We start from the raw sequence: 13,661 nt of genomic DNA on the forward strand, positions 1-13,661 counted from the left end.
CTCAGTTAGTTTTCTGCTTTCTGCCCATTTTTCTCTGCATCTTTTAAAAAGAATAAATGCTTTTTTTTTGGTACAAAAGTCATGGGTTTATGATCTATCCACATTTGATTGAAGAGAAGCTCCTAACAAAAAACATACCACAGATTGATAAACATGCAGAAAAATCAGTGGCCACACCTTAAAAGACACATGCCAAACTGGTGGGAACTTTCATCCTTCATCTTTCTGTTCCACAGCACCTATGCAGACAATGAAAATTATGATACACCTTCTTCCCCTCACAGCAGAGTCTGAAGATTAATGCCTTAGGATGTGCTATTTTAACAATGAGTGCTCAGGAAAAAAATTGAAATAAACTGGTAGTTGTCTTTCTGGGGTGGTGATTAATGAGTGAAGKATAAACAAGCTCCAGTATACCCAGTGACTGATGAGGTTTTGGCAAAACATACTGCTGATCACTGGTTATCAACGTCCATTTTGTATATGGACAGTGGAAAAATAGTTTGTTCATCTAATGTCCGTGTCGTTGTCAATAATATGAGGAATGTTGATTTCTTTCCTCATGCTGCCATATCCTTCCTCTTTCCCTCAGGTTGATGTAGCAGTGACATTTATTCACTTTTTGTGGTTGTCTCTGAAGATGTGTATAAAACAAATTGAAATCTGTTGATGAAAATCATCTGAGAAATGAGAATTTGCTGTGCATTTTTTTAATGCTGTTTTCTTTAAAAATACCTTCCAGCCATAATAATTTCTGAAGTACATATTAAACCAACATGTACATGATTTGCCAGTGTTTCTTGAAGTATTTGGTTAATCATCATCACACAGGAGACATCAAAACCCAAAGTATGCTTTCTTTTCTGAATGATTAAGCCAAGCATCCCGTAACATTTCAGTAGCAAGTAGGGCCATTACAGCCTAACAGCAAAGCGAAATCTGCTGTGCAACAAACAGAAAAAAATGGGAAAAGGAGAAAACAATGAACCTAAAGATGTGCAAAGAAAAGAAAATACCAAGATGCAACTCAAAAGAGATATAGGTTATTTTGATGGGGTAAGTTTTATTGTAGGATCAATTGTTGGAGCAGGGATCTTYGTGTCTCCCACAGGGGTGTTGAAACATTCCTTGCTCAATGTTGGCRTTGCACTAACGATCTGGGCGGCATCTGGGCTGGTTTCTCTGATGGGTGCCCTCTGCTACGCGGAGCTGGGAGCYGCTCTGCCCTTCTCCGGAGGAGAATACAGCCACATTAAAAGAGGCCTTGGATCCCTCCCCGCCTTCATATTTATCTGGACCTCAACATTTACCAAGCCAGCATCAAATGCTGCTCGAGCCTTGCTGTTTGCTGAATACGCCACCCAGCCTTTCTACGGCATTTGCCCTGTGCCAGAAGTGCTGAAGAAATGCCTGGCCTTGGCCGTTCTCTGGTCCCTGGGGATTTTGAATGGCCTCAGCGTCAAAATGGCTGCGTGGGTGCAGACAGTGTTCACTCTGCTGAAGGTGATGGCCTTGTCTGTGATTGCTGTCGGAGGCATAGTTCTTCTCGTTGCCAGGCAAAGGGAGACTCTGGCCAGGTTTGAGGATATGTTTGGCTCAGAGATCCCCAACGCTGCACAGATTGCYGAAGCTTTCTTCCAAGGACTGTACGCGTACGGTGGCTGGTGGTCTCTCAATTACATGGCAGGTATTCTGCTCCTTTTCTTTGGGTTTAGTTCTGCAGATCTCATTCTTATGTTCCTCAGCTTGTTTTGAGAGAACTTGTCTCTTCTTCAAGAACACAGGGTYCTTCTTGTTTTACATGAGTCCTGTGTTGTTGGGGCTGGTAGAAGAAACATTGTTCCTCTCTAGGGAAGACTCCTGCTTTCTGTGCAGAATCAAGCTGATATTTCCAGGGGAGTACAAGAGAAATCAAAATAGTTGATTTAAAATCTCATGCATAAACAGAATTTTTCTTATCTTAAAAATCTGAATTTTATCTTTCTCATTGTCCATGCCAGTGTATTTTTAGGAAAATGTTAAGCTATCCATGCCAAACTATGTGTGCATAGATAATTTCCATTTAAATACCTGTGCCTTATCTGAGGTTATGCAGCTGGTTTTTACATGGACAAATTCATTTGGAATTTTGTTAGAAAGTAGTAATTTTATGGGATATATTTTCTTGGGAAAGTAGACTTTTGAAGTCTAATAGAAGGTAAACAGAGATCTAAGGAAGGTAGTATACATTTTTTCATAGAACTTGTACTCAATTTTAATATTCAAAAGTTTTTTGAATATCTATTTACTTATCCTATTCTGTATCTGCTGACACGTGGCAGTAATAAATGAGCATTTTTTCATGAAAACTACAGAGGTGATGTTCATAATGTTAGTTATTCRTGTCACWARTTAGATTAATAGTGTTTTATAGTATCATCAGATTCATGGAATTACRTTGTAATCAAGYAGATRTTRCCRTTATATCTTTAACCATATGTATCYATTTACCWTTATCATGTAAAATATTAAATAAASTGAATGTGTTAAATGCATAATACAAAGTTCAGTGGTGAGTACAGTGTGAAAATTTGGTTAATGTTTAAAAAACGGACTGTTATCTTTGCAATCTAAGTATTCCAGCTTTAAAAAATAGATTACAATTTTTTTAAAAAGTGCTATAAATCAGGAAAGTATGATTTTGTAACTTTAGGGACTCCTTAAAGACAAGCACTTGGCTTTGTAAGCCTGAGAAAATAGAAGACTTATGGTAAAATATTAATTTTCTGATCAGTTAGCAGTACGAATAAATGCCAAAGACTGGGCAGCATAGCTGTTTAGACAGATGTAACCTATGCAATAGTTCTGAACCAAACTGAGTTTCCTATTCTTCAATAATAACTTCATTTCTGTGAGCTTCAGCTAATGGATCAGGTGCCAGCTGGATGGCAAAGCTGTAACAAGCAACAAAACAAATGGAAAGATAAATTTGAATTGGCAGTTTTGGTCATTATCCTCTTCTGAGCTCAAAAKTACTAAGTTTATTTCTTACATTTGAAATAAATGCCAAATCCTCTGATAATATCTGAATTCCACTGCTGTGCTCCTTCAGTCCTGTCTCTGCACTACAGCCAGCACAATGATCATGGCTTGAGGCTGATATACCTGAGCTGAAGATAGAAATCAAACATGAAGGAGGATATGGATTTCTGTCTCCTAAAAAGAGTTTTAAAAAGTTGCACATTTGACTTTTAACTTCTTCCCTCTTGTCAGTCATTTGCTGGTAATATTCAGGAAATTGTCTGTAAATGCTGAGAGAAGTAGGAAGTGGAAAGGGAACAAGAGGAAGGAGTGAAAGAGGTGAAAAAGAACCTTTTTGATTGAGATGAAGATGATTGAGATTAGATTTCTGGAAACCAGCTCCATCTTTTGCTGGGACTATGACATGCTCAGGAATGCCTGCCAGTGACTGAATTGTTCACCTGTAAAATTTGGGGCTTTTTCTTGTTTGGTAAGAGTAGTTCTAAGCTATCAGGCTTAGCACTAAACAATTTTCCTCCATGATCTTTCCCTGGAAAAGATAATCATCATCAGAATTCATCTGGGAATGGCCCCTTTTTAAGGCCACTGCATTATTGCTCTTAAGTTTATACCATCAGTTTTTCTCTTACTTTTCCTGTTTTCTTGATATAAGAGCAAACAGGAAGATTTTTAGTAGGAGTAGGCAAATACACTCAAAAAGTTTCAGATCAGGACCCACGAGGTGATATAAGAATAAATAATGTGACTTTAGAGTCTCATGTTTAAGCTAGCAATTCAAGTAAGGCTACTTGAAAATTTCCTACCAAATCAGCTTTGTAGTGCAAGTCAAATATGTGCTCAATCAAATAAAAGAGAAATTATCACTCTTTTTAATTTTTTTTAATCAATCAGCTTTTCATCCAGCCCTCCTTTCAAAATAGTTAAAAAATAGCTAAATAAAATTAAATTGTTTAAGAATCTTTCACATTAACCTATTTGTGGACCACTGTAGGTTTTCACAAGCAGAGAATTTAGCARCCATCATTAGGGATTGGGACTGGACTTTGCTATCAGCCTTGTCAAGCTCTGCATAGCTTCACTACTGAATAAACACTTCCAGAACCTACACTGCTTGCTTCTTGTTGTTTTAAATTGTATTTTTCAGAGGAGATGAAAAGCCCCAGCAGAAATATCCCCTTAACKGTGATGACTGCTGTTCCTGCAGTAATTGTTTTTTATTTACTGGTGAACATCTCTTATCTGACTGTYCTCACACCTAAGGAAATTGTCTCTTCAGGTATGTATTTAATATTTTCAATTAAAAAGGAGTGGTCTATTAGCATATCCATCTGATGTCAATGTCCTGGGTTACTTCTGCTCACCTAACTTCACAACCCAGAAGTTTGGATTAATTTCATTTTAACAGAGAATTCTTCTTTAATTTTACTGTATGACACAAGTTTCACTGAATGCAGACAGATATTATTAGGTGTTGAAAATGCTGGCTTTTCCCTACACTGTCTAAAATAAAATCAAAAGTGTATTAAAACCTGGAAAATAAGATGAAAGTCAGGTCCCAAATACAGAGATGACCTTTGTTTTCCTGTAGTTTTAATAGTCTCTCCTCCTCCTTTCCCTATCTCATGGCATCTCAGGCTAAAGCCATTACTCTTTAGGAAGTGGGCCTGTCTAACATGTTCAGGATCATAGAAAAGACTATGGACACAAAAATGTAGCCATTTTGGATGTGTTACTTATGGTAAATATCATGATTCCTTAGAAGAGCCTATACAAAAGTCCAGTGTAAAGCCTCTCTCAGATCCTGTACCARTAAGCTGCCCATGAAAAGCTCCAAGGGGAACTGTATTTCTCCTTGATTGTCCAAACAGCACATTTAAAATCCTACTGTAATGAGAGTGAGCTGTCAGACCTTGCCTACAGGCGTGAGAAAAACCATACCTCATTTGGATGGATCAATTATTTTTTTTCCTATGAAAAAAGCTCACCAATATAAATGGGAACTCAGTAACCTCGTATTATCACTCAGCCAGTATCAGGCTATCTGCTAGGAGTGATGGATCATTTGCATCCTACAATGAAGGAGACAGCAAATACCAGACTATCCATGAACAGCAGCTGCCAGCTGGCATGACCAGCTCCATGCACACCAGGGGAATTGTGTTTATGGATGCCAGCAGTGAAAAGAGCCTTAAAATTATAACACTTTTTCAGACATTGCTTGTTCTTCTTCCTTCACTACTTTTTTTGGAGAAAGGGTTGAGGGGGGAGGCACTCTTCCTCATCTCTAATAAATTCCTATCCTTCACAGGTCACTCACTGCAAAACCTATGTTCTTCATGGCATTGGGTTGTAGACACACTAAATATTGTCTTTGCTACAATATCAACTACAGCCAATTTCCAAGCAATATTGAATATCCCCTGCTCAGAAACAATCTTTCGTATTTTCCAGTTCCACCCATAGCGAAATCTCATGAATATCACATTTGCTGACCCATCTCTAAATGCAGATGTGCTCCTGTTGGCAGTTTCCTGTAATAGCAGTTCTTGTCACCACTGTGGTCATGCTGGAGACCAAGGAGTTATTTTTCTTTCCTTGCCCATGTGTGTGTTTGTGATGCAGGACGTGAGGTGCAGCTCACTCCTGCTGGGCAGTTCATGACTGTGATATTGGCCCCAGCAGGTTTCTGTGGCTTATTCTGGCAGGCAGCACTCCTTGCTGTCATCCTCCCAGGAAATGTTTAGCTCCTGAATGAAATACCCTTAGGATTGGATTAGTGTTCGACTACTGCAAAGAAAAGCTGACCTTGCTGGTAAATAATAGGTGTATCTTCTATTTTAAGGTTTGTTCCTGTTGAGTCTGTCAGTTATCCAGAACATGGTACTTATATTACTCTAATTCTTTGTTTTCTTGCAGTTGCCGTGGCAGTCACTTGGGCTGATCGAGTGATTCCCTCTGTTGCCTGGATCATTCCYGTCTCTGTTGCTGTCTCAATATTTGGTGCTCTCAACAGCAGCATGTTCACCCTTGGTCGATTAAGCTATGCTGGAAGTCAGTCAGGACATCTCCCTGCTTTAATATCCATGCTTAATGTCCACTCCTGTACYCCAGCACCAGCCATGATTTTTTCAACCATCATTGCATCCATTTTTATCATCCCCTCTGACCTTATTACATTAACAAATTACTTTGGATTTTCTGCCTGGCTCATGATTGGACTGACTTGTGCAAGCCTGATTGTACTTCGGTACCGGGAACCTCATCTACATCGACCATACAAAGTAAMTAGACCTAAGTTACAAAATATTTTTATAGATTTTTTTTTTAAGTCATGGGTGGCATGAAGATGTTACAGAACAAGTGCAAATCAAAGGTGGATAGTCACAAAATGCCAATAATAATCTCAATGTTTTGAGACTTATTAAAAAACTTTTCTTCAACATAAAAGGAAGAGAAACAAACAAATCGTTTCCACCCCAGAGGATTTGCACTTGAAATCAGGAGATGGTTATATACAGAGTGGGGGAGATGTGCAAACAATGTGGAACTGTACCARTGTGGAGCAAGAGCAGTATAGGACCCATTTCCATTCATAGTTAATTAAACTTTGACCTGCTCTCACCTTCCCTGACACAATAATGGACATTAAGGAGAGGCTGAATTTYCTCTTACCCAAGCAGTCAGAAAGCTCAGTTACAAGTGTATACTTATTGTGAAGGCTTCTAGGCACCCAGCCCTGAGTATCTTAGAGGAACTCACAATATCATATGTGGATGAATGTATTTCCAGTACTGCCAATTTCGCCCCATTAACAACAGAAGAAGGTGCCTAAACAAATATTTTAAAAAAGATGCCTCTCTTATAGGCAATTTGTGTCAGATGACTTGTCCTGGGTGAWTTTATCGAAACATGAGAAATGGTACTCTATGGTAGCAAAGAACAGTTATTACTCTTATGCATGTGGCATAAAATCACAGTTGGTTCCTTTATTTCCTAAACCATTTCTTTTCTTTCTCTTACAGGTGTTTTTACCAGTTCCATTTGTGATGGTGGCAATGTCTTTCTTTCTAGTTCTAGCTCCCATAGTCTGGTCTCCAAATCTGCAATATGTTTACGCTTTCCTGTTTATGCTGGGAAGTCTCATTGTTTATCTGCCTTTTATACATTTTAAATTACATTTTGCATTTCTTGATAAAATTACTTGCCACTTACAGCTCCTGTTAGAAGTCTGTCCTGCTGAYGGATCTGCTGAGGGCAAATGTGAATAATGGCAGATGTTTAATCCCAGTACAGGTAAAGGCCCAAGAGAGGATTTTGTTTAATTGAGACTGTAAACAGTACAATTTAGGTGTTAGGTGTGCCTGCATGCATATATTACAAACATCCACATATATATGTATAGACATTATCATAATAAGTTAATATGTTTATATTTTTGTGTCTGTTTGTATGAATACATAAATGTATATATGTATGAATTTCATAGGTGCAAAGAAACTCTCTTAAACTTGTAAAATCTGTAAAATGCTCTCTCTTGCTCCTGAAAACACAGTTAAAAGTTGTGTGTAGCCTTTCAGTAATAGAARTAAGACTCATTCACAGCACAAATAATTATCAATATTATCATATAATAAGTGAATGAATACATATTTAACAGCATCATTATATAAATATACTTTTGGACTTTGAGCTAAATTGTCTTGATTGTTCTTAGTTTGCAGTAGTTCATTTATTAAAACTTCTGGTTTTAAAACTTGATGTTTCCGTTTATCTACATTTTTTTGCATAAATTTATTTTTAATAAAAGCCTTTGAAGAATATCATAAAAGTGACTGAGATTTTTTTTAAACTTCAAGAAGAGTGTATATGGTACATCTTAGSTATTCTAGAACAACACATACAAATTCAAGGTGAAATCTTATAGAGCATCAAGTAAGTCAATAAGAATTGTTTATCCTTTTTATCTCAGAAATAAAAACTGTGATTAAACACATGTAGATTACTTTATTAAATGGTTTACATCTTAGCATTAACACTGCTTTATTCCTTGCTTTCTTTTTGGAGTCATTGAGAAGTAAAAGCTTTTTAGATCTCCTCCCCTCCATTTTTATTTTGTTTATGAAAGCAAAATAAATAAATTCTTTTTTTCTTCTGATAATTGAGTCATATTAAGTTCATGGAATATTTAATCTTAAAACCAAAGAACCAGTAAGTAAGAAACAACACGTATGTATGTGATTAATCTATTAACATGTACTGCTATTTTTAGAATTGCAATAGAATTATAAATAAAAAGTGATTTTCCAAATCTGTCAGTGAAAGCTCAGCAACACAACCRGTAGATGGCCCCAGCCTAACATCCCTCTTGCACTGTGATCTCTGATTTCATGGATGTAGTATTGGTGAAATTGTCTTACTGGCCATTTTACTATAGCACAGCAGAATGAAAAAAATCTTGCTACAATATTCACTTCACTGATACTTAACAATTTTATAGATCAGAATAATAGATAAAGACTTATTCATAGCTACCCAAAGTCTAGGGCACATCTCAATAAAGCTAAGAATCAAACAAAGGATGATTTGACTTTGCACTGGAATGAGCCCCCAAATGAAAACAAATACTTTAAGCAAGTGGCTTTTCTCAAGGTGATAATGCACACAGAATGCAGATWTGAAGAAAATTTTACACTTTTTCAAATACTATAGGATAAAAAGTTCATACAAATGAGGAGTGCAGTATATATAGCTAAGTGGGAGACTGAATCCTGCTGAAAGCAAGAAAGGAATCAATGTTTAATTTCACTTCACAATGCTATTGGAAAAACATTTCTCTTTCTGTTTAAATTTAAAATATCACAAGACTCATCGACATTGTAGAGGAGTGATATTTTAAGAAMTGAATTGTAAAAGGAAGAAAGGATTTTACTGTCACCAAAGCATCCATTTGTAATCCTGCATTTGTAAATGCAGGCATGGCAGARCCTCAGATTTTCAACTGAGATTGATCAAATAATTTATTTAAATCTCTATTTTAATATATAAAAGAAAAGTGGAACTCATAAGGAAAAGTGTGTAAGTAACAAGTACACTGTGTTGTAGACCAGCTGATTAGGAAAAGCGAGCATCAGGGGAAAGTTGCTGAATTGGGTATGTTATTTCCATGTAATTTCTCGTCAGTGTGTCAGCTATCTATTTAATTCCATAATGAATTGGGTACCTACAAATTGCATATGTCAGGGTATGTTTGGTTAATTGGAGCACGTATTTGTTAATGATTCAAAGTTCAAATAGAGAGGTTTAGCAGTTTCAACAAATCAGAGAACTCAAAAGTCCCAATGAAATGTAATATGAAATAAGGTGCATTTATGTATCTTTCTGGAATATGAAATAGATAGTTTTTATTTTACCAAAATTTAGGAAATGGCACATGAACTGGCACATGCAAGATCAGAACATTTAGAATGTCAGAATAAAACWTGTTCATGCAAGCTTAAGCCCGTCTGCAAAGGCACCTTTCAATAGCCTTGCATTATCAGATCATAAACTGTTCTTTCTATATACCCTTACCTCATTTATTGGATAGAATGGATGGTGTCAAATAATTCACTATTATTTTCTTCCCATTTCACATGTGATCTTGCATTTTTTYATCACTCTCTGCTCAAATACTGCTCTTCATAGATATTATTAATTTCTTACAGAATTTCCCATGGTGTTCCTCATGACAGCACCACCACYAATTTGTCTTGACTCTCATGAGCTGAGTCAGTGGCATCAGCTTTGCTTGCTTAAAGTAAGTTAAGCTGATGTGTAGGTTGCACAAAAAATCTGTCGTGTGATGTTCCCTAAGATCCTTCAACTCACACCAAACACCAGGATGGAGAGCCATCTGGTGATGAGGTACAACTATGGATGTTTCTTTTCATAGGAGGCAGGGGCAACAGCCAGGGAGTTGATGAACATACATCTTGTAYGGCTGTTCAGACACTGTATACAGATTTCCATTTCCATTCATTCCAGGTTTTAGATGGAAACAAAGGAAGTATGTTTGGATGCTTAAGATGGGTACCCTGGAGCTGATTTTTCATTGCAATTAGTAAGTTCAGACTGCCTATAGTCCCCTGGAATTAAGTTCCAAGAACACTACAAAAAGGAAAGGAGGACAAATTATTAGAGTCACTGTGGTTTAGATGAATAGCTGGTATCCTATAGCTCAACTTCTAAGTAACTGTGAGTAGCTGAAATTCCTTTAAGACCTAACAGTATACTAATTGTTCAATTACAACTGAAATTTTAAAATTCCACAAATCAAATAGGGAGGATTTAAAATTTGGTATAGAAAATAAGGAAAACAGAATTAATTACAATTTTGATTTAAATCATTCTAGTACAGCCGTGGAAATTTATAGAAAAAGAACAGTGTGTGTTCTTCTGGGCTATACTCAAATTCCTAAATCCAGCAACTGTTCTGYGAGTGCTACCTCAATCACTACATCAAATTCCTCTTCTACAGCAAATGAGGGATTGGCTGCCTCACATTTAGCATCTTCTKCAACACAAATGTTTACTTATTCCCAGATCCAAATGAGACGGGGTTTTCTGAAAAGGAGGCTCTCATTAAATGACCCCTGTTGGAAAGGGACTCACACAGCTGAGCTGAATTAGCATTATAAAAGCAATCTCAGATATGGTACTGCCCATCCCCTGAATATGAGTCACTGATGTTCTCTTAATGCAAGCTTTCTGTTGCCTGAGTGTTTTAGAATTCTAAATCACAAAGAAGCAAATACACTATTAAATGTATAAGATTTCTTATTGTTSCTGGATCATTCCACATTTCCAAGCAGTAAGCACAAAGGAACAGAATTCAAATTTATAACTCGTATTAGCTACTCTGGCCAAGAGCAATTCAATATTTTAACATTTATAGCTTGTTTCAGTGTGTCTCAGCTGCTTTCCTACTTGAATATATTTCAGAAAATGCTATATGGAAGTGTGACTGTTTTATTACTAAACTATATCAGACATTTATTTAAAATTTTATTTTTTTTTTATCTTTGACTTCATAATTCTTTTACACTCATGCATACTTGCACATTTCAGAATTTCAGCCATACAATAAGTAGAGATAGAATGTGGATAATTTTTTCTCCATACTGTACTGACCTATTTTGACAGGTAGCCTCCCTTAAAAGGACAATGTAAAATAGCAAATGATTATCAGTCTTATTTGCTAAAATTAATTAAAAAATTAAATTATTAAGTTATGCATCATGCTAATTCCATGTATGCTGACTGCTTTGCAAAGAAAAAAAAATCACTCTGTGGCAAACCTCAGCAACTGTACAGAAGAAATAAAACTCCCAACATAGTGAGTGTTAACTGTGATTCCAATGAAAAGATAACCAGCTACTAATGAACAGCTGAATGTGTTTTCTGTTCTCTCATGCAGTGATATTTGGTTGGAACCTCTGTGTGACACAGGGGAGGATCCATGAGGAGCTGCCTGGTGCTGTCAGGCCATGAGTGGCTCAGAGCTCCTGACTTCCACTCTTAAGTTTGATACATTGTGGGTATTGCTAAGGCTCCCCACATCTCAGTTTCCACCTATGTCAAAACAGAAACAGCTGTGTTCCAACACCCTCTATGAATGTTTACTTGTGACCTCTTCGGTGTCACTGAAATGATTCTTGTCCTCTATGACCTATTATAATTGTCCTCTATGACTTACTCCAAGTGATGGGGCATGCTGGGCATTCCCAGTTCTTGCTGGCTTGATTGGAGGGGTAAGAACTATATTTGCTTCAGAAAMTTTGAAGATRTTTATATTTYTGCTTTAGAACAGGAAATTGAAGGTTTGGATAAGCTGTATCCGACAGGTTTAAAGGCGCTGCTGAGGAATTTGACTGTTAATGTTGATTTTCATAAACTCTTGCTACACAGGGGAAATTTCAGGAGTGCAAAAGAAAGGTAATATGCCAATATTTAAATAGAATAAAAGAAGTGAGCCAGGAAATTATAGACTTGTCAGTGTCACATAATTCCTTGGAAGAAGTAATGAAACAGATAACACAAAACTGAATTAATAGTGAATTAAAAGTGAGTAGCAGAATTGATACCAGTTCTTTTATGTTTMTAGAAAATAATCCTATCAAACCAGTTTCATATTGTACTTTCTGCAATATAGGTTGGGACAAAAGCTGAAGAAAATGTGATTTTGAGGTACACCAAAGCTGCAGATTTGACAAAGTAGTTACACTACTAGAAATCAATCTGTTTTGTTTGGCAAATATAAAAGAAWGTGACTAGGGTTTTTCATCATCTTGCAAAGCTATTAAAATGAGCCTTATTAGCAAGCCTTTGTGCACAAAATCTCCTTTTGACAACAGAAAAAGGTATTGCTCCTGGCAGCAAGAGCTAAATGTGTTTAGGCTGAGGTTTCCCTGCTGCTCCATATACAACAGGTCTTTAGTGTGAGGGTGGCRAGGCACTGGAAGAGGTTGCCCAGAGAAGTCATGGATGCCCCATTGCAGGCCAGGCTGGATGGGCCACTGGGTCTGTGAAAGGGGTCCCTGTGCCCAGCAGAGGGGCTGGAATCAAATGATCTTTARAGGTTCCCACCAACCCAAGCCATTCCATTCCATGAYTCCATGATTGTGGAGTGCTGGGCTGMGAGTGGGACCTTCTCCAGTAGAGTCCCACCAAGATTGGGTGTGGTCAAACCTGGAACTTTGGGGAGGGGCTGTTGCTSAGCAACCTCAGACTCTGTAAACATTCCACTGCAGCTGGCACACAGGGTCCCTCTCTTTTTTTCTGCCTGCATGGGTATGTCCTGTCATTATTGTTAATGTGCTTATTTATATGAAATGCGGGCCTTTGTACTTTGCAGCCAAGCTCTTGGACCTGAGTTTTTTTTGGCAACAGGTGCTTGTGGCTTTTTAAAACTTCCAGGTCAGAGTAGGTCCAGAAGGGTGTATTTGGCAGGTGCTTCATGGGTAAAGAATTTGGCCAGTGTTTAAAGTGGCTCCTGGTGTCCCCATTTTGGGGTTGCCAGTTGCACAGAGATCTTCACACCTGTGCATCTGCTGGTTGTTGTGCACTGAAACAATCACTTTATGTTGTGACTTTCAGTAGATTGAACTTGTCCTCTAAATCAATCTTCTTGACATCAAAAGCACCTTCATGTTTAATTTTCTTTCACGCTTATGAATAATTTTCTAATGCTGGGTCGAGTTAAGAAACAGCAGAAAGTTGGATACAAAGTGAAGCAGTCCTAGTGTTTCTGTGTGTCTGTAGCTTAATCTCTTTGTGTAGCTCACACTGACATTGTTTTCTGAAAGGTTTGCAAAGTATAACAACCATGGGATGGTTTTTTTCTAGCATATATAGTCATGGAAAATCACCATAAGACCTTAATTCCTGTTAAGAGAAGAATAAGCAACATTAAGATGATGTTTTTGGCTTCCTTCCAACGCAGAAGACTCCAGTTCTGTTGTCTGAGGAAGGCTGTGAACTAAAAATKACTTAATGCTATCATGCAGAGGAGTCTAAGGTCTATGACAAACTTCCATAATTCCTTTCTGTTGTCTCAATATGATCTTCAGAATTAATTTTTTTTTATTGTTAAATTATATATT

At 37.2% G+C, this 13,661-nt stretch overlaps 1 protein-coding gene across 1 annotated transcript; it reads left to right on the plus strand.

Moving 5' to 3' along the window:
* Window positions 1-963: 963 nt before the first annotated feature.
* On the plus strand, window positions 964-7,289 carry SLC7A13 (solute carrier family 7 member 13). The gene is made up of 4 exons (XM_057371090.1): window positions 964-1,687; window positions 4,166-4,297; window positions 5,938-6,302; window positions 7,044-7,289. The coding sequence occupies exons 1-4, from the start codon at window positions 964-966 to the stop codon at window positions 7,287-7,289; spliced, it is 1,467 nt and encodes a 488-aa protein (XP_057227073.1).
* The last annotated feature ends 6,372 nt before the right edge of the window (window positions 7,290-13,661 follow it).

Source organism: Malurus melanocephalus, unplaced genomic scaffold, assembly GCF_030028575.1.
Source record: "Malurus melanocephalus ecotype Western Australia unplaced genomic scaffold, MMel_1.1 scaffold_141, whole genome shotgun sequence".
In the NCBI taxonomy this organism is placed as follows: Eukaryota; Metazoa; Chordata; class Aves; order Passeriformes; family Maluridae; genus Malurus; species Malurus melanocephalus.